General features: G+C 42.2%; 1 protein-coding gene across 6 annotated transcripts in view; it reads right to left on the bottom strand.

Annotated features, from left to right (window-relative positions):
* Positions 1 to 25871, bottom strand: part of jmjd1cb (jumonji domain containing 1Cb) — a 385858-nt gene that overhangs the window by 106656 nt on the left and 253331 nt on the right. For all 6 annotated transcript variants that reach the window (XM_085994973.1, XM_085994976.1, XM_085994975.1 and 3 more), the window contains 2 exons: positions 817 to 922; positions 460 to 584 (listed from right to left, as the gene is read on the bottom strand). In XM_085994973.1, the coding sequence (XP_085851099.1) occupies positions 460 to 584; positions 817 to 922 (231 nt within the window). The remainder of the gene's footprint in view (positions 1 to 459; positions 585 to 816; positions 923 to 25871) is intronic.

The raw sequence follows: 25871 nt of genomic DNA, 5'->3' as shown, positions 1-25871 counted from the left end.
GCAAAAATTTAAACTTGCTGCACTTAAATCAGAATACTGTACATAAAATACTGCATTGAGTAAGCACTAATGCTACTCCGCATTTGTAATAGAAACATTTCCCACCCATGACAGCTATCCCATGACCCTTACTAGAAGGTGCATGTGTGGGAACTGTGTTTTGCTATAATGAATAGCCTGTCAACATTTGCTATTGAGGCTCGTATGAAAAAGGGCCACTTCGGTAAAGTAATTGAAGTTTTCTAGCACCAGTGAAACTGAACCATTGTATGGGTTATCACCTTGATAAAGGTGAAACACAAGTATACATTCATGAAATATTGCACAATTTAAGGTGGTGATAATTTAACTAACATTTGCACAGCATCCAGATTAAATTTTTCTAAAATGCTTCAGAACACCCAGATGAACACACAAATTCATGCAGCACTAATAAGCAATTCCTCAAGGTCTGTTTACCTGGTCATTCATCACGATCATAGTGCGGCTTAACAGATCGTGATAAGTAATGATACCAGTGAACCACTGGGTGGCAGAATCTTGCCTGTATACTCGTACTCTATAGCCGTTCAATGAATAGGGACCTGTAAGGAGCAACACACAAATGAGCAACGGGTAACTGCAACGGAACAAGACATGGGATTGGAAATAATGTTTAATATCAGTTTCCACTGTTGGAAAGGTTGAATAACTGGTCCCAAAAGAAGTTAATTACGTCAAATACGTTGCTCAGAGTTGTGCATTAAAATGAAATAAAAACAAAGTTGTGTTTTTCATATGATAACACAAGTGCACAAGAAAAACACAAAATAATACCTTGCATAAAAATCTCCTGAACTTTTTGTTCTTTAACCCAGGCTTTCACTTCTTCATGAAGCGGAGGGTTGTCCCTGAGAACTGGGCTCAGACTGTCGATGTCATCCTTATTAAAAATAACAGAAGTCTTTGTTATTTAGTAAAGTTCAGTATGGTTGCATTGATTAACAATATGCATGCCCCACTCATCACAGCAATCCTACATCAGGTTTCTTTAACTTCTTCACGATAGACGTATATATTTTTCTTAACAAATTTAAGCATATCATTATTTTATGCACAGGCTCAAATTTTTGCAGGTCTGGACCGGTGCTGCTTGAAGCAGGGTCTTGCGATTGATATTCCCAGTGAGAAAGTGGATGTCAATTAAGAAATTCAACTGTTAAAATATTGTGTGTCACAGTGGAACAGCTGGACACTGGAGTACTACATGGGGCCACAGCAATGGGATCCAAGGCTGGTGCCGAACTCCACTGCGACCCCGATTTTTGCTGTGTCAAGTGAAGATCAGCCAATTCACCAGAAGGGCAGAGAATCGTCAAAAAAGTCAATTCTGCAGAATACTTAGAACAACGTGCCCAGGAGAGACTCTTGACTCGCCTACTTATTCACAGCCTTGAGGAGAAAAATTAAGAAAAACTAAAAAGTGTGCTGCAATGCAATCGATTTTGTCACCCGAGGGCAGAGGGGATCTCGATTTAACGTATCGTCCAAAAGATGGCACCTCAGACAGTGCAGCACTCCCCTCAGTACTGAACTAAAGTGCCAGCCTAGATTAAGTGCTCAAGTCTCAGGAGTGGGACTTGAACCCATGACCTCTGACTTTGAGGCAAGTGTTACCATGGAGCCAAGGGTGAAACATCAGACTTATTGCTAAATTTAAGCAAAAGATGGTGATGTCATACTTGTATCTGATTGGCTGTATTATGTATTCAATGATCATGGGCCCAGAAATTCGGGTCGGAGGCTTCCCGCGGGTGCAAGCCTCCGACCTGCACTTACCCAGCATGCCGGCCGTTGAGCTGTGGGCCCGCGTGGGATTCCGATCCTGGGCCTCCTCCAACTGCCGGCGCGCAGTGCTTGCGCATCCCAGGGGCGCAGTTAGTTTGGTGCATCCCCTGGGATCACGTGGGCCATGGAGAGCCAATGGTAGCAGGGAATGCTTCATTCATAAGTTTGACAGGAAGAGCTGTCAAACCTATAAACGCTATTAAGCCCCAAAACATCACTAAAACTTCAAATACATTTTTATTAAAACATTACATTTTTAAAATAACTATAAATTACATGAAATAACTAGTTTAAGCAATAATTTAAATTTTTGAAAAAATTAATTACATTTCCGAATGGGGCTAAAAATAAACTTATCTTTCTTTAAAGTATTTAAAAATAATAAACCTGTGGAACAAATGTTTTAATTTTAATTAATTCACCACTTACCTTGTTAAAAGCAGGCCTTGCAAAAAAAACGTAAGTTCGATGCGCACGTGCTGCCTCTCCGGCGCACGCGTTCCGCCTGTCAACCCCTTCTTTCAGGGGAACGGAAGTGCCGGTTTCCCGCACATGCGCAGTGCATGCAGGAAACCGGCACTTTCGTTGGGCCTATGCGTGAGTACCCAGCACATACTCGTGCGTTGGGACCTGAATTTCTGGGCCGATATTACATATTGGCAACACAGCAAGAAACTTGATGGGAGAAAATGCACATTTCTTTGAAAGGATAATACAAAGCATTGAATATATTTCCTTCGTCATTTTTCCCTTGGTAACTGAAATTTCTCAAGTCCAAAATAAGGTTTGTAATAAAGTCATAAAAATTGCATTTCACAATAACGTGATTAAACTTAATGAAAACATCGTCTTTAGTGGCCGAGTATGTTCATCAATGTTTTGAATTGAAACACTCAGTTTCTGTCAATAGCCTGGGTGTACACTTTTCACCAGACCTGACTTTATTCGCTGACGTTCTCAGTCTAGACAGTTACTCAGGATGCATTTGTAGAATTTTGTCAGCCAAATGTGAAGGGCCTTTTTCAGCCTCTAATGTGAATCCTCCAGGAGAGGCATAATAAACTAGATGGTACAATTTTAAAGGGGGTGCAGGAACAGAGACACCTGGGGGTGTTCGTACACAAATCTTTGAAGGTGGGAGGACAAATTGAGAAGGCTGTGAAAAAAGCTTAAGGGATCCTTGGCTTTATAAACAGAGGCAGAGAGTACAAAAGTAAGTAAGTAATGCTAAACATTCACAAAATAATGGTTAGGCCTCAGCTGGAGTATTGTGTTCAATTCTGGGCACCACATTGGGTGGCTGTGGGACTCCAGTTACGTGGAGAAACTAAAGAAGCTGGAATTGTTCTTCTTAGAGCAAAGAAGGTTAAGGGGAGATTTAAGTGTTCAAAACCATGAAGGGTTGTGATAAGAGTAAATAAGGAAAAACTATTTCCAGTGGCAGAAGGACTGGTAACCAGAGTGCACAGATTTAAGGTAATTGGCAAAAGAACCAGAGACGAAATGTGGAGTATTTTTTTTTGATACAGCGAGTTATGATCTGGAATGCACTGCCTGAAAGGGTGGTGGAAGCAGATTCAATAATAACTTTCAAAGGGGAATTGGATCGATACTTAAAAAGGGGAAAAAATTGCAGATCTATGGGGAATGGGCAGGGGAATAGGACTAATTGGAGAGCTCTTTCAAAGAGCCTGCACATGTACAATGAGCCGAATGGCCTCCTTCTGTGCTGTATCATTCTCGGCTTCTATTTGCAAAAGAACACAAGCAGTCAGATAGCATAACACATGGTTTATTGAACATTGTCAGGAATTGGGCCAAAGGGCAGAAGACAGACCTGCAAGCAGACATATCCACTGCCTAGTCTTGATTCCTGGTGTGGAAAGGGTAGATTACTTTTATTATATGTAGTAGTTCTCATTCTTCTTCAAATTAAGACACATCTTAAAATGAATTCTGGAATCATGTGCCCACAATCTCCATATTTTTGAGTTTACAATCTCAGCCACAGAGTTTTGGAGAAGGACCAAAGCAAAGGGCTGGATCTTCTACAAGGGCGCAATTTTAAATGAGCATTTGCTGATGCCTGAAAGCACATGACCTACCATCTTGTACATTAATGCTACTTGCAACTAGAAAAATAATTTTAAAAGGAAGAATTACACATAAATATAAATTCTGTCTCTTGTATATACTACGGCTGTTCCCAAGTCCAACAAATCTCAACAGGGAGATTTCCTTTGGCAGCTAATTGAGTTCTCCCATTCTAAGACTTCCCTTTTCCACACCCTGTACATCACCCCCCAGTAGTCTTCTTTCACCTCTTCTCAAATGGGGAATGAAACACCAGGGCAGGGGGACTATATTACCCTTGTAGGTATCAAAAGAGCTCACACTATTTGATATATGTGCAAAAGGGTACACATAACATGACCTGAATATGATTTCAACTTAGTTTTTAATATTTATTTTCTTTAGGGTAAATAAAAATTATAAACAAACACAGTATGAAATAGGATTTAATTTTTTTTAAACTCAAAAAATGTCAGAATTCCCATTTTAAATATCTGACCTCCAACATAAATACAAGCGGATTGTACAACTGGAGGAAAATTAGTGACACAGGCACAAAACACAAATTCTATTCAAAATCCAGTTGCAAAGGATAGGATCATTGATAGTTCTCATTTCTCAAGTTAAAAAGTATGAAACTAAGTAACCTACCCTTCTCCATTCATTGCCACTGAACATTACAGCACAGGATACACTTCACCAGGCAAATGGCCTTACACCCCAACAAGACATATATAGAATACTATATAGAAGAAATGGAATTTATTTACATGTGAATAATGTATGTGTAATGCTTCGTCTTTTAAACTTATTTTTCGAGTTTGACCCAAGATTTTGTTCTATAGAATGCATATTGCATACATGCTGATGGTTGTGGGTTCAAGTCCCACTCCAAAGACTTAAGCACATAATCTGATATTTCAGTGCAGTATCGAGGGAGTGATGCACTGTCAGAGGTGCCGTCTTTCGGATGAGATCTAAAACTGGGGCCCCATCTGTCCTCTCAGGTGGATGCAAAAGATCCCATGGCATGGTCTGAAGAGGAGCAGGGGAGTTCTCGCCAATATTTATCCCTCAACCAGCATCAATAAAACAGATATCTGGTCATTATCACATTGACGTTTGTCGGACCTTGATGTGTGTAAATTAACTGCAACATTTCCCCACATTACAACAGTGACTACACTTTAAAAGTACTTCACTGGTTGTAAAGCACTCTGGGACATCCCGAGGTCGTGAAAGGTGCTATATACAGTAAATGTAATCCAGGAGCCATGCAGAAAGCATACTAAGCAGTTCCAATCTTCAGCAAGAGCCATTCAAAGCCATGACTGCCACCCACATAACATTACTGTTATGTGACCAGTCTGCAAGTACCATACTCTTTGGAAAGTGGAATTTGCCACCTCCTGAGAATGTACATCTAGGGATATCTGCACAACACCATAAAAATTAAACCATAATAAATGTCTGCCCCAAATCTCTGTACTTCATGAAGAGTGTTTGAAAGAAAAACAGTCACAATGGTTAAAAATGACTTTTTGCAGTGTTGATCCTTCATACAACAGTACAAGTGATAACCTCCATTTGTCCTGAACATCCCCAGCAATAAATAGCTCCCATACTCAGATTAAAGATCTCAGCCAAACCCATTTAATCAGTGCAAAATGTCATTCATCACCTCACGCACTCTAGAAAAATTAAATTATTCCAATACTCTGCTTGTCCAAATATGCATAGGTAATGAATCTTAACAAGCTCACTTCAAGGTCTTCAATCATGAGGTGCAAGAATTAAAATATCTGTAACCCACTTCATATTATTAACCGTTTTCGTCTGGTTCACCTTGGTCCAAATTGAATCAGGTGCCTTGCATTGCACAACTGAAATTTTTGTAAATGCAGCACTTAATTCAGCAGTAGAATTATGTGAAGGAGTCACTTCCCCATGAGACTTGAAATTAATTTCAAAACTGTTGTTTTTAATAAGGTTAACTGCAGCCATAACATTGTTATTAAGGAATTTGCAAAACAGAAAACGAGTTTATAAATTGGCAAGTTGAGACACTGTAGTATAGGACTCTGTTTACTATAAAAACAGGACTTGCAATGACCAGAGCAGCCAGCATAAGAAAGTTCTGTTACAGACCAGGATTTCTGCAACCCCACTCCACCCTCACCCCAAGCTAAGGCAAAACAACAGCAGAGATGGGAAGTCCAACGAACTAAAAGAAACAGCTGATTTGAATTGCATATTTTACAACAGCTTGATCTAAATTCACTGACATTGAGACAAAAAGTTAACTGCAACCAGTACAAGGGCTGCTTTTACTGGTCACAAAATAAATGTGCTCTATTTACATGATATAATTTCATTTGAAACATCTGTAGATTTCTAACAAATTCAAAAAAATGCAGTAGCGTACATGCAGTAAGTAGTGCTGCACTTTTTAATTCATTCTCAGGAGGTGGGTGCTGCTGGCAAGGCCAGCATTTTTTGCCCATCCCTAAACTAAGTAGCTTGCTTAGTGCCACTTAAGAGGGAAGTTAAAAATCAATCACGTTGGTGTGGGACTCGAGTCACACATACGCCAGACAGGACAGCAGGTTCTCTTTCCTACAGGGCATTAGAGAACCATTTGGGTTTTTACGACAATTCAACAGCTTCATGACCACTATTACTGATACCATCTTTTTTTTAAACCGTATTCAAATTCTCATGGTGGGATATGAACTCACGTTCTCTGGATTATTAGTCCAGGCTTCTGGATTACTTGTCCAGTAACATAACCACGACGTTACTGTACCCTGTGAGACTGCCTCATCCTTATCAGCAAATTCACATTAGAACACCTTGATGTCACTGCAGACTGGTAATGTGTTGGATTGGAATCAAAACCCTAAATAAATCCCGTTTACTGTACAGACAAAAACAACATGTTGAAGAAACAAAGTCACAATACTGTACTATAATTTTTTAATTCAGCTGGAAAATGCACATGTAAAATAAAAAAGGGTCCAGCAAATATGTCACGGAATGGTACATCAGCATTTGCGCCTGTGATCCTCCACAAACAGAATAACTGATTTTAATCATACTCTCATGGGGAGACATCAAGCAGAGTCCAGACATTACCCACAGGCTAGGGGTATGAAAAGAGGTTGTGTCACACCAGCCTACAGTCACACACTGTCTAGCCTGGTTACAGGGAAATTGGTAAAACAGGTACGTCACCTGCACTATTGCCCAGAAAATGAAGTACCTTCAATGTAGGGTTGTCTTTATCATTGCAATAGATGCATCTTCCACAGAGTGTAGCGGTAGGCCAAGCTGTAGCTCCAAGACAGTGCTATTCTGAATAGACAACAGAAAATGCTGGAAATACTCAGCAGGCCAGGCAACATCCGTGGAGAGAGAAACAGAGTTAACGTTTCAGGTCTGGGACCCTTCATCAGAACTATTCTGAATAGGTTTATGGAGAAATCAGGAAATGACTTAAAATAAACTGATTTCAGTATCTGACATCATCCACATGGCCATGTCTGCTCTCCTGTACAGCTTATAATGGCCATATTTAAGTCTTGAAGCCTCAATTTGATAAATATCTGGTTAGGAAGGGACTGGAACTACTCCAACAGCATTTGGATGATGCCAAGAATGATTAAGAAATCACAATGAGATCCAGGTCCGGTAAAAGGAATTTTAAAAATCCTTAAATAATCATAGCAAGAAAAAGCTACATACATCAAACTTTTTCCATCTGAAAGTGTCCAAGATAACAATTAAAAAATGCAGCAGATTCATCCCAGTTTGGCATAAAAAAACAAAAAAGGTGACTCAACCGTGGCTAACAAGGGAAATTAGGGATAGCATAAGATCCAAGGAGAGGACATATAAATTGGCCAGAAAAAGCAGTAAACCTGAGGATTGGGAGCAGTTTAGGATTCAACAAAGGAGGACAAAGGGATTAATTAAGCAAGGGAAAATAGAATATGAGAGCAAGCTTTCAGGGAACATAAAAACTGACTGTAAAAGCTTTTATAGATATGTGAAGAGAAAAAGATTGGTGAAGTCAAGCGTAGGTCCCTTGCAGTCAGAATCAGGGGAATTTATAATGGGGAACAAAGAAATGGCAGACCAATTAAATACATATTTTGGTTCTGTCTTCACAAAGGAGGACACAAATAACCTCCCAGAGATGTCAGGGAAACAGAGGGTCTGATGAAAGGGAGGAGCTGAAAGACATCAGTATTTGTAGGGAAATGGTGTTCGGAAAATTGATGGGATTGAAGGCCGATAAATCCCCAGGGCACTTAAGGAAGTGGCCCTAGAAATAGTAGATGCATTGCTGATCATCTTCCAACATTTGATAGAATCTGGAACAGTACCCATGGATTGGAGGGTAGGTAATGTTACCCCACTATTCAAAAAAGGTGGTAGAGAGAAAACGGGGAATTACAGACTGGTAAGCCTGACATCGGTCGTGGGGAAAATGCTCGAGTCCATTATAAAAGATGTAATAGCAGAGCACTTGGAAAACAGTGACAGGAACGGACAAAGTCAACATGGATTTACAAAAGGTAAATCGTGCTTGACTAATCTACTGGAATTTTTTGAGGATGTAACTAGTAAAATAGATAATGGAGAACCAGTAGATGTGGTGTATTTGGACTTTCAGAAGGCTTTCGATAAGGTCCCGCATAAGAGATTAGCGTGTAAAGTTAAGGCACATGGGATTGGGGGCAAGGTATTGACTTGGATAGAGAACTGGTTGGCAGAAGAAAGCAAAGAGTTGGAACAAACGGGTCTTTTTCGGAATGGCAGGCAGTGACTAGTGAGGTACCGCAAGGATCGGTCCTAGGACCCCAGCTGCTCACAATATATATTAATGATCTAGACAAGGGAACTAGATGTAACATCTCCAAATTTGCAGACGACACAAAGCTGGGTGGGCGTGTGTGCTGTGAGGAGGATGCAGAGAAACTACAGGATGATTTGGATAGGTTGGGTGATTGGACAGAAGCATGGCAGATGCAATATAACGTAGATAAATGTGAGGTTATCCACTTTGGTGGCAAAAACAGGAAGGCATATTATTATCTGAATGGCAATAGATTGGGAGAAGGGGAAGTGCAACGAGACCTGGGTGTCCTTGCGCACCAGTCGCTGAAGGTAAGCATGCAGGTGCAGCAGGCGGTTAAGGCGGCAAATGGTATGTTGGCCTTCGTAGCGAGAGGGTTTGAGTACAGGAACAAGGATGTCTTGCTGCAGTTGTACAGGGCCTTGGTGAGACCACATCTGGAGTATTGTGTGCAGTTTTAGTCACCTTATCTGAGGAAGGATGTTCTTGCCATGGAAAGAGTTCAGCGAAGATTCACCAGGCTGATACCTGGGATGGCATATGAGGAGAGATTGGGACGATTGGGCTTGTACTCGCTGGAGTTTAGAAGAATGAGAGGGGATCTCATTGAAACTTATAAAATTCTGACAGGACTGGACAGACTAGATGCAGGAGGGATGTTCCCGATGGTCGGGGAGTCCAGACCAGGGGTCACAGTCTAAGGATAAGGGGTAGGCCATTTAGGACAGAAATGAGGAAGAATTTCTTCACCCAGAGAGTGGTGAACCTGTGGAATTCTCTACCACAGAAGGCAGTAGAGGCCAATACATTAAATATATTCAAGAAGGAGTTGGATATATTTCTTAAAGCTAAGGGATCAAGGGGTATGGGGAGAAAGCAGGGACCGGGTACTGAACTTGGATGATCAGCCATGATCGCATTGAATGGCGGAGCAGGCTCAAGGGGCCGAATGGCATACTCCTGCTCCTATCTTCTATGTTTCTATGATTCACAATACTCCTTCAGCCTTCAACAAATTTATGGAAATTTAGGACTCTCAAACGATAAAGTCTTGTCAAACAGAATTTTTTTGTAGTTTGCTAAAAATTTAAGGATAAAACCATAGATGGTCAAGTAACTAGCAGTAAAGCTAAGAATACTCAACACAAGGAAGTCATCTATTCAAATTCGACTTCATTAACCAATCATTTGTTACTTCACATAAAAGGATGCATGGAGGTTTTGCAAACTAGATACACCTCCATCCAGAAACAATCTGCAGTCCCTCATGTTACATCATTAAACTGTTTAAACTCATTAGTCCTGGGTTTTGCTTCCACTACCCTACCTGGAAGATAATTTTACATGCAAATTACTATGGAAAAAAAAAATCAGTCCTAAATTTGCTGTTTGCTATTTTGAACTTGAGTCTCTATGTCCTACTGTCATGTTTTAACTTCTTAACTTGAAGTAGTGTTCTAGATCGAACTTTACAATACAGTTTATGATCTTCACTAAGAAACCCAATTTTTTTCTGTTCTTTCCTCATGTCTCCGTTCTCTGGGACTAGGGAATCAATTTTGTGGCTTTTTCTTGCACCATCGCCAGGGTTCATGTGCCATCCTTGTGTCTTGGTGACCAGAACTGGCCACAGTACTCGAGATTACCTGATTAGACCACTGCGCAGTTAAGCATGACTGATGTTCCACTGTTTCGCCAATATAGTTCAGCATTCTAGTTGATTGTTGTTCCACAATTGAGCACTGAGCCCACTCATATCCCCTGATCTGTTCCAACTTCATTCATAGCTATTTCATCACACTTTAAATTGCAATGATCCAAACTAAAGAAGATATTCCCATACTTGTAGCTGCCTAGATTAGGTTTCTGTGCTGGATTACTAGTCCAATACACAGTTTTCCCTTCCTGCAAAAAATGCAGGAGATAAGCATCAGCTGTTTATACAAGCATCATGTGAGGCTACTCCTTGCCAGACCAGGCCAACTCTGAGGTCAAGACATGGAGTTGCGACTCCACAATACCACAGCAATTCTGCAATGCTCACACTGAACCACTTAATGCAAATAAGCCACTAATTTGCAGTAATTGTGAATCTGCAGCTGTCACATGAATGGAATGTTTTGACCACAATTACCAAATAGAGCATTATGCAACAGTAAAACATGCCTCCTGGGGTAAGGGAGAAAGAAACATAGAAGATAGGAGCAGGAGTAGGCCATTCAAATGAGATCATGGCTGATCGTCCAAATTCAGTACCCTGTTCCTGCCTTCTCTCCATATCCCTTGATCCCCCTAGTCTTAAGAAATATATCCAACTCCTTCTTGAATATATTTAATGAATTGGCCTCTACTGCCTTCTTTGGTAGAGAATTCCACAGGTTCACCACTCTCTGGGTGAAGAAATTCCTCCTCATCTCTGTCCTAAATGGCTTACCCCTTATCCTTAGACTGTGACCCCTGGTTCTGGACTCCCCGACCATCGGGAACATCCTTCCAGCATCTAGTCTGTGTAGTCCTGTTAGAATTTTATAAGTTTCGATGAGATCCCCTCTCATTCTTCTAAACTCCAACGAGTACAAGCCCAATCGACCCAATCTCTCCTCATACGTCATTCCTGCCAGCCCAGGTATCACCCTGGTGAATCTTCGCTGAACTCCTTCCATGGCAAGAACATCCTTCCTCAGATAAGGCAACCAAAACTGCACACAATACTCCAGATGTGGTCTCACCAAGGCCCTGTACAACTGCAGCAAGACATCCTTGTTCCTGTACTCAAACCCTCTCGCTACCAAGGCCAACATACCATTTGCCTTCTTAACCGCCTGCTGCACCTGCATGCTTACTTTCAACGACTGTTGCACAAGGACGCCCAGGTCTCGTTGCACTTCCCCTTCTCCCAATCTATTGCCATTCAAATAATAATCTGCCTTCCTGTTTTTGACACCAAAGTGGATAACCTCGCATTTATCCACGTTATATTGCATCTGCCATGCTTCTGCCCAATCACCCAACCTATCCAAATCATACTGGAGTTTCTCGGTATACTCCTCACAGCACACACGCCCACCCAGCTTTGTGTCGTCTGCAAACTTGGAGATATTACATCTAGTTCCCTCATCCAGATCATTAATATATATTGTGAATAGCTGGGGTCCAAGGACCGATCCCTGCAGTACCACACGAGTCACTGCCTGCCACTCGGAAAAAGAGCCGTTTATTCCAACTCTTTGCTTTCTGTCTGCCAACCAGTTCTCTATCCAAGTCAATACCTTGCCCCCAATCTCATGTGCCTTAATTTTACATGCTAATGTCTTATGCGGGACCTTATCGAAAGCCTTTTGAAAATCCAAATACACCACATCCACTGGTTCTCCCTCATCTATTTTACCAGTTACATCCTCAAAAAATTCCAGTAGATTAGTCAAGCACGATTTACCTTTTGTAAATCCATGTTGACTTTGTCCGATCCTGTCACTTTTTTTCCAAGTGCTCTGCTATTACATCCTTTATAATGGACTCGAGCATTTTCCCCACTACCGATGTCAGGCTTACCGGTCTATAATTCCCCGTTTTCTCTCTACCACCCTTTTTGAACAGTGGGGTAACATTAGCTATCCGCCAATCCATGGGTACTGTTCCAGAGTCTATTGAATTTTGGAAGATGACCCGCAATGCATCTACTATTTCTAGGGCCACTTCCTTAAGTACCCTAGGATGTAGATTATCAGGCCCTGGGGATTTATCAGCCCTCAATCTCATCAATTTCCCCAACACCATTTCCCTACAAATACTGATTTCTATCAGTTCCTCCCTGTCATTAGACCCTTTGTTCCCCGACATCTTTGGGAGGTTATTTGTGTCCTCCTTTGTGAACGGGCAGGACTGCTGTACAGAAATAGACCTCGTCAGCTAATTGCAGTACATACTGAACACATCCCGAGTGGTCTGCACCTCCCACTTCAGTGCACTGCTGACTGAATTCCCATGTACTCCTGGCTGAGGTAGGGATGAAAACAAAAATTTAAAAACTGTGGAGGAGCAAAGGTGTCCATGTACATGAAATACAAAAAGTAATCAGAAAGGCTAATGGAATCATAGAGTCAGAGTTTTACAGCACAGAAAGAGGCCCTTCGGCCCATCGTGTCTGCGCCGTCCATCAATCCCTGTCCAGTCTAATCCCATTTTCCAGCATTTGGTCCATAGCCTTGTATGCAATGGCATTTCAAGTGCTCATCCAAATGCTTCTTGAATGTTGTGAGGGTTCCTGCCTCTACCACCCTTTCAGGCAGTGAGTTCCAGATTCCAACCACCCTCTGGGTGAAAAAGTTCCTCCTCAAGTCCCCTCGAAATCTCCTGCCCCTGACCCTGAATCTATGCCCCCTTGTTATTGACCCCCCTACTAAGGGGAAAAGTTCCTCTTTATCTACCCTATCTATGCCCCTCATCATTTTGTACACCTCAATCAGGTCCCCCCTCAGCCTTCTTTGCTCCAAGGAAAACAACCCCAGCCTGTTTAGCCTTTCTTCATAGCTGAGGCGCTCCATCCCAGGTAACATCCTGGTGAATCTTCTCTGCACCCTCTCCAAAGCAATCACATCCTTCCTATAGTGAGGCAACCAGAACTGCACACAGTACTCCAGCTGTGGCCTCACCAGCATTTTGTACAGCTCCATCATAACCTCCCTGCTCTTATATTCTATGCCTCGGCTAATGAAGGCAAGTATCCCATATGCCTTTTTAACCACCTTATCTACCTGTTCCGCTGCCTTCAGGGATCTATGTACATGTACACCAAGGTCCCTCTGACCCTCTGTACTTCCTAGGGTCCTACCACTCATTGTGTATTCCCTTGCCTTATTTGTCCGTCCAAAATGCATCACCTCGCACTTTTCAGGGTTAAATTCCATTTGCCACTTTTCCGCCCATCTGACCAACCCGTTTATATCGTCCTGTAGCCTGAGGCTTTCCTCCTCGCAATTTACCACCCCACCAATTTTCGTGTCATCTGCGAACTTACTGATCATACCTTTTACATTCTCATCCAAATCATTTATGTATATCACAAACAGCAAGGGACCCAGCACCGATCCCTGAGGTACCCCACTGGACACAGGCTTCCAGTCACAGAAACAACCTTCGACCATCACCCTCTGCCTCCTGCCACTCAGCCAGTTTAGGATCCAACGCACCCTGGATCCCATGGGCTCTTACCTTCTTGACCAGTCTCCTATGCGGGGCCTTGTCAAAAGCTTTACTGAAGTCCATGTAAACCACATCCACAGCATTTCCCTCATCCACACACCTAGTCACCCCCTCGAAAAATTCAATCAGATTGGTCAGACATGATTTACCCTTGACAAAGCCATGCTGACTATCCCCGATTAATCCTTGCCTCTCCAAGTGGAGACTAATTTTGTCCCTCAGAATTTTTTCCAATAATTTCCCTACCACAGATGTTAGGCTCACTGGCCTGTAATTCCCTGGTTTATCCCTGCTACCCTTCTTGAATAATGGTACTACGTTAGCTGTTCTCCAGTCCTCTGGTACATCCCCTGTGGCCAGAGAGGTTCTGAAAATTTGTGTCAGAGCCCCTGCAATCTCCTCCTTTGCCTCACACAACAGCCTGGGATGCATCTCGTCCGGGCCTGGGGATTTATCCACTTTTTGGCCTGCTAAAACCGCTAGTACCTCCTCCCTCTCGATGCTAATATGTTCAAGTATGTCACAGTCCCCTTGCCCGATTTCTATGTCTACATCGTCTTTCTCCATAGTGAACACAGATGCAAAAAATTCATTTAAGACCCCGCCTACATCATCTGGCTCTACACACAGGTTGCCACTTTGGTCCCTAATGGGCCCTACCCTTTCCCTGGTTATCCTCTTGCCCTTAATATACTTATAAAACATCTTAGGATTTTCCTTTATTTTGTTCGCCAGTGTTATTTCATGGCCCCTCCTTGCCCTCCTAATTTCTTTTTTAAGTATGCCCCTGCACTTTTTATACTCCTCTAGGGCTTCCTCCGTCTTTAGTCTTTTGTAACTGCCAAAAGCCCCCCTTTTTTTCCTAATGCATTTTTGTATATCCCTTGTCATCCAAGGTTCCCTTTGCTTGTTGGTCCCGCCCTTGACCTTTACAGGAACATGTTGGCGTTGTACTCTCTCTATTTCCCTTCTGAAAGTCTCCCACTGTTTTGATGTGGATTTTCCTATAAGTAGCTGCTCCCAGTCCACTTTGGCCAGATCCTGCCTTATCATATTAAAATCGGCCTTCCCCCAATTTAGAACCCTTATTTCCGGGCCGTCTTTGTCTTTTTCCATGACCACCTTAAATCTCACCGAATTATGGTCACTGTCGCCAAAATGCTCTCCAACTGACACTTCTACCACTTGCCCGGCTACATTCCCTAGAATTAGGTCCAGTACCGCCCCCTCTCTTGTAGGACTTTATACATGTTGGCCTTTATCTCAAGGGTGTTGGAATACAAAAGTGAGGAAGTGATGCTTCAGTTATATGGAGCCTAGGTCAGACTCCATCTGAAGTACTGCATTCAGTTCTGGGCACCGCACCTCAGGAAAGATATATTGGCCTTGGAGGGGATCTAGCGCTGTTTCACCAGAATGATACCAGGGCTTAAAGGGTTACATTATGCAGATAGGTTGCATAAACTTGTATTCCCTTGAGTTTAAAAGGTTGAGTGAAGGGTGATCTAATTGAGATCTTTAAAATGATAAAGGAAATCGATAGGGTAGATAAACTATTTCCACTGGTGGCGGAATCCAGAAATAGGGGACATAATCTTAAGATTAGAGTTAGGCTATTGAATAGTGAAATCAGGAAGTGTTTTTTTTCCCACACAAAGGGTAGTGGAAACCTGGAACTCTCCCCACCCACCCCCCCGGTTTCCTCTGGGTGCTCCGGTTTCCTCTGGGTGCTCCGGTTTCCTCCCACAGTCCAAAGATGTGCAGGTTAGGTTGATTGGCCATGATAAATTGACCATTAGTGTTAGGGGGATTAAAATATGTGGGGTTACGGGGATAGGGTGGGATATGTGTTGGTGTAGGGGTTACGGGGATCGGGTGGGATATGTGTCGGTGCAGGCTCGATGGGCCGTAATGGCCTCTATCTGCACTGTGGGGTTTCTGTGATTCTGTGAAAACACTGTGGACGCTGGGTCAACTGAAATTTTCAAGACTGAGATCAGTAGACTTATATTCGGTAAGGCTATCAAGGGATATGGATCAAAGGCAGGTAAATGGAGTTGAGGTACAGATCAACCATGATCTGATTGAATGGCAGCACAGACTTGTGAGACTGAATGGTCTATTTGTGTGCCTATGTAAAAGTATTGCTGTAAAGCAGTTACAAAAATATCACATTTTTACCTCTTTCAAACAATTCATGAGAAACATTTCACTGTCTTTTTACTTCAGTAGGCCGATGTACGAACAGAATTTAAATTTCATTCCGAGAGAAAAGCCTGGGAGGTAATCATTAATTCGTCTAGTGTTACTGCATAGCTGGAAAAGCTGCATTCCAGATTGCTTTCCAACAAAACTTGACCGTAATTAGAACACTACACAGCAAGAAATCTGTCAAACACGCACTGGTAGAAAAAAACTTGACAAATTTCCTCCACACAAACCCAATGAAAGAACTGAAAAATCAGGCTGATATTTTATCACATCAAAAAACTGGGCACATATTGATTTTTTTAAAACACGTGAATGACTACATACAGTGCCAGTCAATCATTGCAGGACAGGACAGTGCTGACATTTTCTAAATCCTACCAATGTGCATGAAACTTGATTGTAATAGTCACGTGATATCTGCACTGCCACAAGTCTGAATGATCCCCAACAGTGAACTTTGCTCCAGTTACTATGTTCTTCACATACATCCCCATAGCATTAGCAGCATTTAAATTCTGCAACACAAGCACCAGCATGGTACGCAACAATCATGAAGTTAATGATTTACTTTGACCTATTTAGATGCACTGTGACGCTGAAGCATTCATTATGCTATAGTTCTCATTAACTTCCAAGCTTTCGTGGTTGACGAGTTGCTTCCCATTGTAAATTGGGTAAGAATGTGAACGGATTAACAAGTCAAACACAACCCTGGAAAGCTGAACATTTCAGTTGTGTGGCTGGAACTCAATAAGCAATTGCAAAAATTTGGCATAGGTTTATCTTGCAGATTACAATACACCAAATTGTTGTTTTGCTGTTGGAGGGGTTGGTGTCCCGGGGGCGGGGATTTGATGGAAAACAACGCATACATTTACACTAAAACCCACTGAACATTCCTTAAGCCATCTGCTCAACTGGTCCACATCTTGGCCCAATAGCTATATGCAAATATTATATCATTGTATAAGCCATCTTATACAAGTCATTTGAGCACTTGCACACACAAACCCATGTCCTATCAGTCCATATTACAGTACACAGCAGCTCGTAGCTTTGCCAATGCATTGCAACTACTGACTCTTTTCAATGAAAAACTGGGTTTACAATTGTGTTCGGATTTCAGCCATACAAATGTCTAGAGCAGGCTAATGGATGCAAGTCTCCCAAAATCTGACCGAGACAAGCACCAGTAGAAAAGCAGCTTTACTTGCATTAGACTGGTGCAAAACATTAATCCACAGTGAGACTAATATCTTGTGGAGGCTTAACCATGTACACAGCAAAATGTGGGATTACACTTTTGCACTCTAAGCAATGTGAATACAACACTGAAACTTGAATGCAAGAACAGAATGAGACTTTGCTGTGATTCACCCTCAATTACCTTACAGCTCATCAACATTTCCTCACAAATGAAGAATGACCACTTAGACAAAGAATCAGAGGCGGGTGGCACCCGTGAAACAGTACCCCAATAACACCACGTTTGAGACACGAGGGAGAAAATTGTACTTGGTAAAGCTGCACAACATTTACCTAATCAAGATGGCTCATTCCTTCCTCTAATCACATACAGAAACAGCTTATCCCTGAAAGATTGCTGAAGCTACCTCAAAGCATTCTATACAAGTCAAAAACCCAATCCAAATAATGGGCAGAATACTGTGCAGTGTACATTAGCATAGATCTAGAAAACTTTGTAATGCTATGTAATCATTTAACTCAAAACAGTCTGAAATATTTTATATTCGATGAACTGCACAAAAGTATAAATAAAAGAATTCACAACTGAATAGGGGATACAATTACAAATAACTGCAGCACATAAGGATAAGTGTTTACCACAGTCACATCTCCAATCTGAAAACAAAGTTCTGGGAACTTCAGTTTGCTCTCTGATAAATCAATCAATCAATCAAAACTACAATCATCTTAAACTTAGTGCTTCTCACTGTTTGTGCCAACAACTTGAATTCGATTAAAGATGAATAGTTTTGGAATTCAAATTTTTCAGCCTGATCAACTGATAAAGTACTTAAAGGTTTGAGGGGTTAACTTCACCAATCCCACATTCCCAGTGGGGAGCAGCACTCAGAAGTTAAGGGGTTTGCAGAAACAGGGCTTCAATGTTGTAGCCCCATCTCCAAACTGCACAGCTCCCCGCTAGGAGCATGGGATTGGTAAACTTACCCTGTAGGGTCTACTTGGTACAGGTAGACTATCCTTTATCCGAAAACCTCGGGACCAGCCGTGTTTCGGTTTTCAGAAAATTTCGGATTTCGGAAGGTATTTTATAAGACTGGGAAATTTGTCGGGGTGGGCGGGAGTCAGGGTGGGTGGGCGGGAGTCGGGGTCGGCCGCGGGGGTCGGGGTCGGCGGGGGTCGTCGGCGGGGGTCGGGGTCGTGCGCACCACTTATGCTGACCCTCTGCTCAGCATAAGTCATGCGCCACTCTGGTCATGTCGTGTGCACGACTTACGCTGAACGAAAAAACCTTCGGTTTTTAGAGGGTTTCGGTTTTCGGAAGTTCGGATAAAAGGTAGTCACCTGTATCACTAAATGCTTACAATGTATAACATTTTAAAATGTACTCAAATTTCATACATTAGAAGTCCGCAAAAATATTGTAGTTTCATTTCTGCACATTATACCAAAATATTTGTCAATTTCTTAAGATTACAATTAAAATTCAAACTTACTGGCACAAGGGCTAATTTTAAATGTCATCTGGTGTTGAGGTCTCTGATGCGCTATCAATTACTCATAAAAGACTGAGAGTTAAGAGAGTAACTAAAGGCTTTTATTAACAAAAGAATGAAGGTCTGCCTCGAGTGGTCGACCGGTCCAGAAATACAAAGGGCTGGGGAGCAGTCACCTTTATACTAGGACTTGTGGGAGGAGTCAGCCGAGGCATGTCCACAGTGGAATACAAACAGTGGTTTACCACAGTTTCCTGTTCCCCTTTTTAGCCCAGTGCAACTAACAAATTCAGCTTCTGTTTCAGGAACCTAACATATCGTGTCAAGTTACACTGTCTTTCTTTAATAGAAGAATACCGTCAAATCTACAGCACTCACAAACACGAACAGAATGTTGAGATTTCATAATATATACTTTCGAGTAAAATCACTTAATAAGCACCATAAACAATATTCTATCATTGTGGACATTATAGTGCAGCAATTCCAAAGACCACGCTCATGAATGTCTGCTGCAACATCCACGACGAGCAAAAGCAAATAGCGAAACCCAAATACAACTCGGGTGTCCATGCCTAATTTTGTTGCAACAAAATCCTGAAGTTCTGGGGCAAAATTATATTATATTTTTAAAATCTTTTAAGCTCATGTGTACTTGCAGCTCCTCAGTGCCACATGTAATCAATAATTCCAGGCAAAATCAAATTCAGTAGTTCTCAAAACTTTTTACAATCAATTCTACCAAGAAAGTCTCAGCTTCTCACAACCCTCTAACACTGATGTGTGACAATTTTTTTTTGCTCTTTCTCCTCTTTCACTTGTTTCTATCGCGCTTTCCATCATCACTTGTCCATCTTTCTCTCTAAATGGTATGGGGACCCAAATGAAAAAAGTCAATATACAGCAGCATATTGACGAAGAAAACAGTTCTTACACAGGCCGCAAAATATCTTCACTTCATCACCACAAATATTTTCCCTATCCCAATCTATTTTTGGATAATTAAAATCTCCTAGTTATTACTTTATCGTTAATATGGGGATCTCTAATTTGTCTACGAATTTCATCCTGCATTTCTTTTCCACTGTTCAGTGATCTACAATATAATGCCAATAATGTAACCATTTTATTGCTATTCCTCAACACAATCCAAATAGATTCTGTTTGGATCATTTCTCGATTTAAATATTTACACTCTAATACCACTACCCCATCTCTTTTTTTTCTGTTTTATCTTTCCTTAACATTTTACACCCAGGTGTATTTAATTGCCAATCCTAACTCAGTTTAAGTTACTGCTATAATGCCATGATGATTTCCTATTTTAAATCAATAATTCTAGTTCTCCAATTTTGTTTTATACTCAGTGTATCTATATAAAAATATATTTTAATTTGGATTCCCAAGATTTGGCTAATTTTCCTCCTTCGTCTTCACACACCTTAATTTTTTATAAAACTATCTTGCCCTGTTTAACCCTCTTTCAACTTTTCTAATTCTCCATTATCTATATATATAAAAATAGGTCCTTGGATTTAAGTTCTCTGCTTGCAGTAAAGTGGCTTAATGAAAACATCACTCTAACCACAGAAGTAAACTTCAGACTAAATTGGTTTCTATTCACTATTGCTTATATTTCAGGCAACACATTTTACTATCCTGTGCGATTTAGCTAACACAATACTGACCTACATTAGCATTATGGGAAAAACAGCAAGCAAGTCGAAGTTTTGTCCTACAAATAGCAACTTGTGTACCATCACAAAAAGACATCAGGAAAACAAAGCTGAATGGAGCTGAACAAAGTCGATTCATCAGCGTACAGTCCCATTCCTGACCTTATGATGGAGGAAAGGCCATTGATGAAGCAGCTGAAGATGGTTGGGCGAAGCATGCTGCCCTGAGGAACTCCTGCAGAGATGCCTTGGAGCTATGATAACAGCCCTGACAACCACAATCATCTTTCATTGTCAGGAATGGCTCCAATCACTGGAGAGTTTTCCTGTTGAACCCAGTTAATCAGAGTTTTACTGTGACTCCTTGGTGCCATGATTGGCCGAATGCTGTTTTGATAGAGAGCAGTTACTTTCACTTATCTTCTGACATTCAGCCTGTGTCCATGCTTGGATCAAGGCAGTGATGAATTCTGCAGCCAAAATGAACGTCGGTGATTTGGTTATTAGTTAAGTGTGGCTTGATGGCACTTTTGAAAACTCCTTCCATCATTTTGCTGCTAATTGGGAGGCAATTGGCTCTGTTAGATTTATCCTATTCTTTTGTGGATAGGACATAATTGTCAATCTTTCATATTGTCATGTAGATCCCATTATCATAGCTATACTGGAACAGCTTGGCTAGGGGTACATCTAGTTTTGGTGTGCAGGTCTTCACCACTACAGCCAGGATGTTGTCCGGACCTGTAGCCTTCGCTGTGTCCAGTGCACTCAGCTCTTTATTAATGTCACATGAGTGAACTGAACTGGCTGGACTCGAGCATCTATGATGATGGGGAGCTCAGGAAGTGCGTTTGATTGAAGACACTTGCAAATACTTCAGTCTTGTCTTTTGAACTTGTTCTGGCGCTCCGCCATACTTGAGCTGTCCGATGGTCCACAACCATTCCTGACTCAATGTGATAGATTTGCTCTGGTCCATTGGTTGTGGCTACCTCTTGTCTATAGCCTGTTGCTTTTTATGTTTATCATGCAGTTAACATGTGTTGTAGCTGCACTTAAGGTTGGTGCCTCATTTGGCGATAAACCAGGTGTTGTTTCTGGCATGCCTTTCTACACTCCCATTGGTCTCCAGGCTTGATCGTGATCAAGGACTGTTGGACCCTAAGGTTACAAATTGTGATGGCATACATTTTTGCTGGTCCTGATGGCCCATGTGCCAAGTTTTGGCTGCTAAATCTGTGCTTAATCTGCCCCTTTAGCACAGTGATAGTGCTACACTACACAATCGAAAGTGTCTCACCGTGATGATGAAACTTAGCTTTCGCAAGGACTATGTGATAGGTGGGTTGGTGAAGACAAAGTCAAGTAGGTCATTCCCTTGTGTCAGTTTACTCATCATCTGACACAGGCCGAGTCTGGCAGTTAGCCCTTCAGCTTGGTTGGTGGTGAACATTGAAGTTCCCACCTGCATACACTATATGCCCTTACTTGCTTCAGTGCTCCTTCATGTGGTATTCAACATGGAGGAGTACAGATTCATCAGTTGATCAGGTGCTGTAGATAGTAAATAGCAGGTTTCCTTGGCCTTGTTTGACCTGAAGTCATGAGACTTCATGTCGTCCTGAGTCAATGTTGAGGATTCCCAGGGCCATGCTCACCTGGCTGTATACCACTGTGGCCCCACCTCTGCTCATGCGACAGAACCTACCCAAGGATGTTGATGGAGAAGTCTGTGATGTTGGTTGATGGATATAATTTTGAGAGTTGTTTGACTAGTCCAAGACACAATTTTCCTAATTTGGACACCAGTTCCCTGATATAAAGAGAACAAGACTTTGCAGGGTCAACTGTGGTGGGATGTCCAAGTCTTGTCCTGATCCAATTCTTGGATCATTGCCGATAGGTCTCTCCAATATTTCTCATAATTTGGTTCTGTAGCAACTATTTTACAACTGAATGACTTGCCATGCCACTTCAGTGCATTAAGAGGCAACCATATATTGAGAGACTGGGGTCACATGTAACGTGGGTAACATCCTTGAAGGACGTTAGCAAACCAGTTGCGTTTTACGGCTTCAATAATGATCTTTCCTGTTAGCTCATAAATTACTAGATTTATTTAACACAGTTAATCAACTTGCCATGGTAGGTTGCTAGTTCAGTGCAGAACCACTTCAGCTACCCTAACCAATCTGTATAATGGCCCAGAAATTCCAGAACGGGGCTTGCAGCGCGTGCAAGCCCCGTATTTGCACTTACCCCGCGCTCGTGCCGATCAGCTTCTGGGACGCCTGAACTTGCAGAAATAGAAAGCACATTCCCGGGCAGCGTATGACGTCACGCCGCCCAGGAGTGCAGCCAGCGCGAAGCCAGGAGCGTGCAGTGCAAGTGAGACACGCCCCTTGAGGTCTCAGTTTCACTGGACACGCCCCCAATGTTTCTGTCAAGCTGCTAAGGATTTTTACATGCAAAGCAGCAGTTTAAATAGGTTTTTGGAAGTTTTTTGAAGATTTTGGTAACTTTTATAAACTTTTTAAAATGTTTACATTATTTTGAGTAATCTGAAGTAGTTTTAAAGAGAATTAAAGCAATTTAAAGACTTTTAAAAGCCCTAAAAGAATTTTTTTTATTCCATTTATTTATTTAGCAATGTCGTCGTCATACGTGTCTTCACACTCTTCCCTTTGGGGAACTGTATGAAGTGGTGGAAGGATTTATGGCCATGATTAACGCTCATTCCGTGACCGTAACCATCTTTGAACCAGCCATTAGGGCGGTTAGTCCTATGGCGGGAGGGTTTTACGGGCTCCCACAAGCTATACAAGGAGGGGGGGCCACCCACACCCACGGACGCAAATATCCCACTGGATGTCAACCCAGAATTTAGAGCCGGAGCTCCGACTCCACTTGCCGGGACTGTCTGGAGCGGGGTTCGAAACCCTACCCTGATCTGGCCCAGCGGCGGGGATCCTACCGCTATGACAAAGGCCCAATCCGATTAGCAACGTGAAATGGCAGCATAGGGCTCCAGTCACGGGGAGGGAAAAGGCGCAGGAAACGTATGGGTGTCACCTTTTGTGCAGAGTGGGCCTTTTGCGTAGCAGTAAGCATCCCCGCCGCTGGGCCAGAAGGAGTAGGATTTTGAACCCCACTCCAGACAGTCCCGGCAAGTGGAGTCGGAGCTCCAACTTTAAATTCTGGGTGGACATCCAGCGGGATACTTGCGTCCGTGGGTGTTGGTGGCCCCCCCCCCCTCAGATGGGTTGTGGGAGCCCGTAAAACCCTCCCGCCATAGGACTAACCACCCTAATGGCTGGTTCAAAGATGGTTACGGTCACGGAATGAGCGTTAATCACGGCCATAAATCCTTCCACCACTTCATACAGTTCCCCAAAGGGAACAGTGTGAGGATACGTCCGATGATGACCTCTTGCGCAATGCACCTCCTTGGACCCTCAGTCGCAGATGCGAGGGGGCAAGTCGTGCAAGTGTTAAATTTTTTATTTTATTGACATGTAAAATGTTGGCCCAATAATTCCCTTCCAAATGCGCTAGTACGGTCGGGGTACTTACGCATCTGGCCGGATGAAATGCCGGTTTTCAGCATGCACAGTGCATGTGGGGAAAACCGGCATTTCCTGTCCTCTGAACGAAGGGGTTCAGAGGCAGAACGCGTGCGACTGCACAGGCAGCGCGTGCGCAGTATAATTCGCCGCTTTCATTAATGCTTTCAGTGAGGTCCAGTCATTACAACTTACACATGAAAAAAGCATGGGTACAGTTGCTCCAGAGGAAGATATTTCTTATCGTGGAGCTTCTGAAAGTATGTATGTCTGTATATATTCCTTTGCGTGTTATGTATATATTCCTTTACTTATGTGTATGAATGTATTATTTAATTATGACTTTCAGAGAAAGTAACTTATTGGAAAATCATAATTAAAAACATACATTCATAGTAAAGGAATATAAAACATACATACATATACGTAAAGGAATATATGTGGACATACATACATAACTCATTCTCACATTCCATTCACACAGCCACAATTGCTCCTTCTACCTACCGTTCTGAAAACCTGTTTAAAAAAAAAATTAAAGTTTAAAACTTACTTAAAATTTCTTAAAATAACTTCCCTCCCTTTCCCAAACCTAAATATTGCATTTCATAAGCTCCTCCATAAAATATATCTCCTTCCCCAGCCAATGAACAACTTTACACTTGCTTTTTTCAAGTGTAAGTTCTAGGGACTTACCCTCACTGAATCCATCAGTGAAATCTAGAAAGTTCACTGCGCAAGCGCTGCCTGTGCAGTCGCACGCGCTGTGAATAGACCTCGGGTCTGGAAATGCCGGCGTTCCCCGCATGCGCTGTTCCTGCTGAACGCTGGCATTTCCAACGGCCAGATGCGTGAGTAACCCGACCGTACTCACGCTTCTGGCCTGGAATTTCTGGTCCAATATGCTGGAAATACACAGCAGGTTAATCGGTATCTGAAGAGAGAAAAAATAAGTTAACGTTTCAGTCAGATAGCCGAGTTCTAATGAAGAGTCTCTAATTGAAATTCTAATCCATCTTTCTAGGTACTGATCAACCTGCTGAGACCAGGGCACCAGCTCTGCCCCAGAGCAGAGATTTCTGATTGGCTACTTTCAGGCTCTGGGCCCCCCCTGGAATGCAAGCTGTTGAATGCCTCAAGGGAAACAGGGACCAAGCTTGCACCCATTTTTAACAACACATCTTCGGCCCTCTCTGGGCTCGACATGGTCAAAACTGACTGTTTCTAAACAGGATCACAGAGGAAAGCAGTACAGAGTGAGAACCAAGGTCAGGCTATCCTGACTCCCAGAGCATACATGGTCCTATATAATTCATTCTAGATTTCACAGGCAGTTCTAGTAGGTAGAAGCAGAGAATCTAAAATAGATTTTACAAGCTCCACGCTGTCATTTCACAACATAACATAAGGACCAGCTATGTCAGCAACTGGTGAAAGCATTGCTATTTTAAGAGTACTACTTAAATCCAAAAGCCTTGCAAAACAGACAAAGAGAGATGCGAGAGGGGGAATGGTTTCCAGTCTAAAGGAAAAAGCAAACTGGGGTCCTCACAGCATAGCACAGCAGTCAGTATCAAGAAAGAAAAAGGTTAAGTGTATTTCATTATTGATGTAAAAATGTCTTAACAGAATGGTGTTGTGTGTGGTCTTTCCCCATGTTACAATTCCAGTGTGTGTGGAGGGTACCATGAAGAATGCTGGAGAATTCTACTTTTGCGCACAGATTTTACTTAGTAACAGAATACTGTAGTATAAA

Source organism: Somniosus microcephalus, chromosome 8 (assembly GCF_052327205.1).
Source record: "Somniosus microcephalus isolate GS21.2 chromosome 8, FLI_Smic_1.0, whole genome shotgun sequence".
NCBI lineage: Eukaryota > Metazoa > Chordata > Chondrichthyes > Squaliformes > Somniosidae > Somniosus > Somniosus microcephalus.
This window is presented reverse-complemented; position numbering and strand designations above follow the sequence as displayed.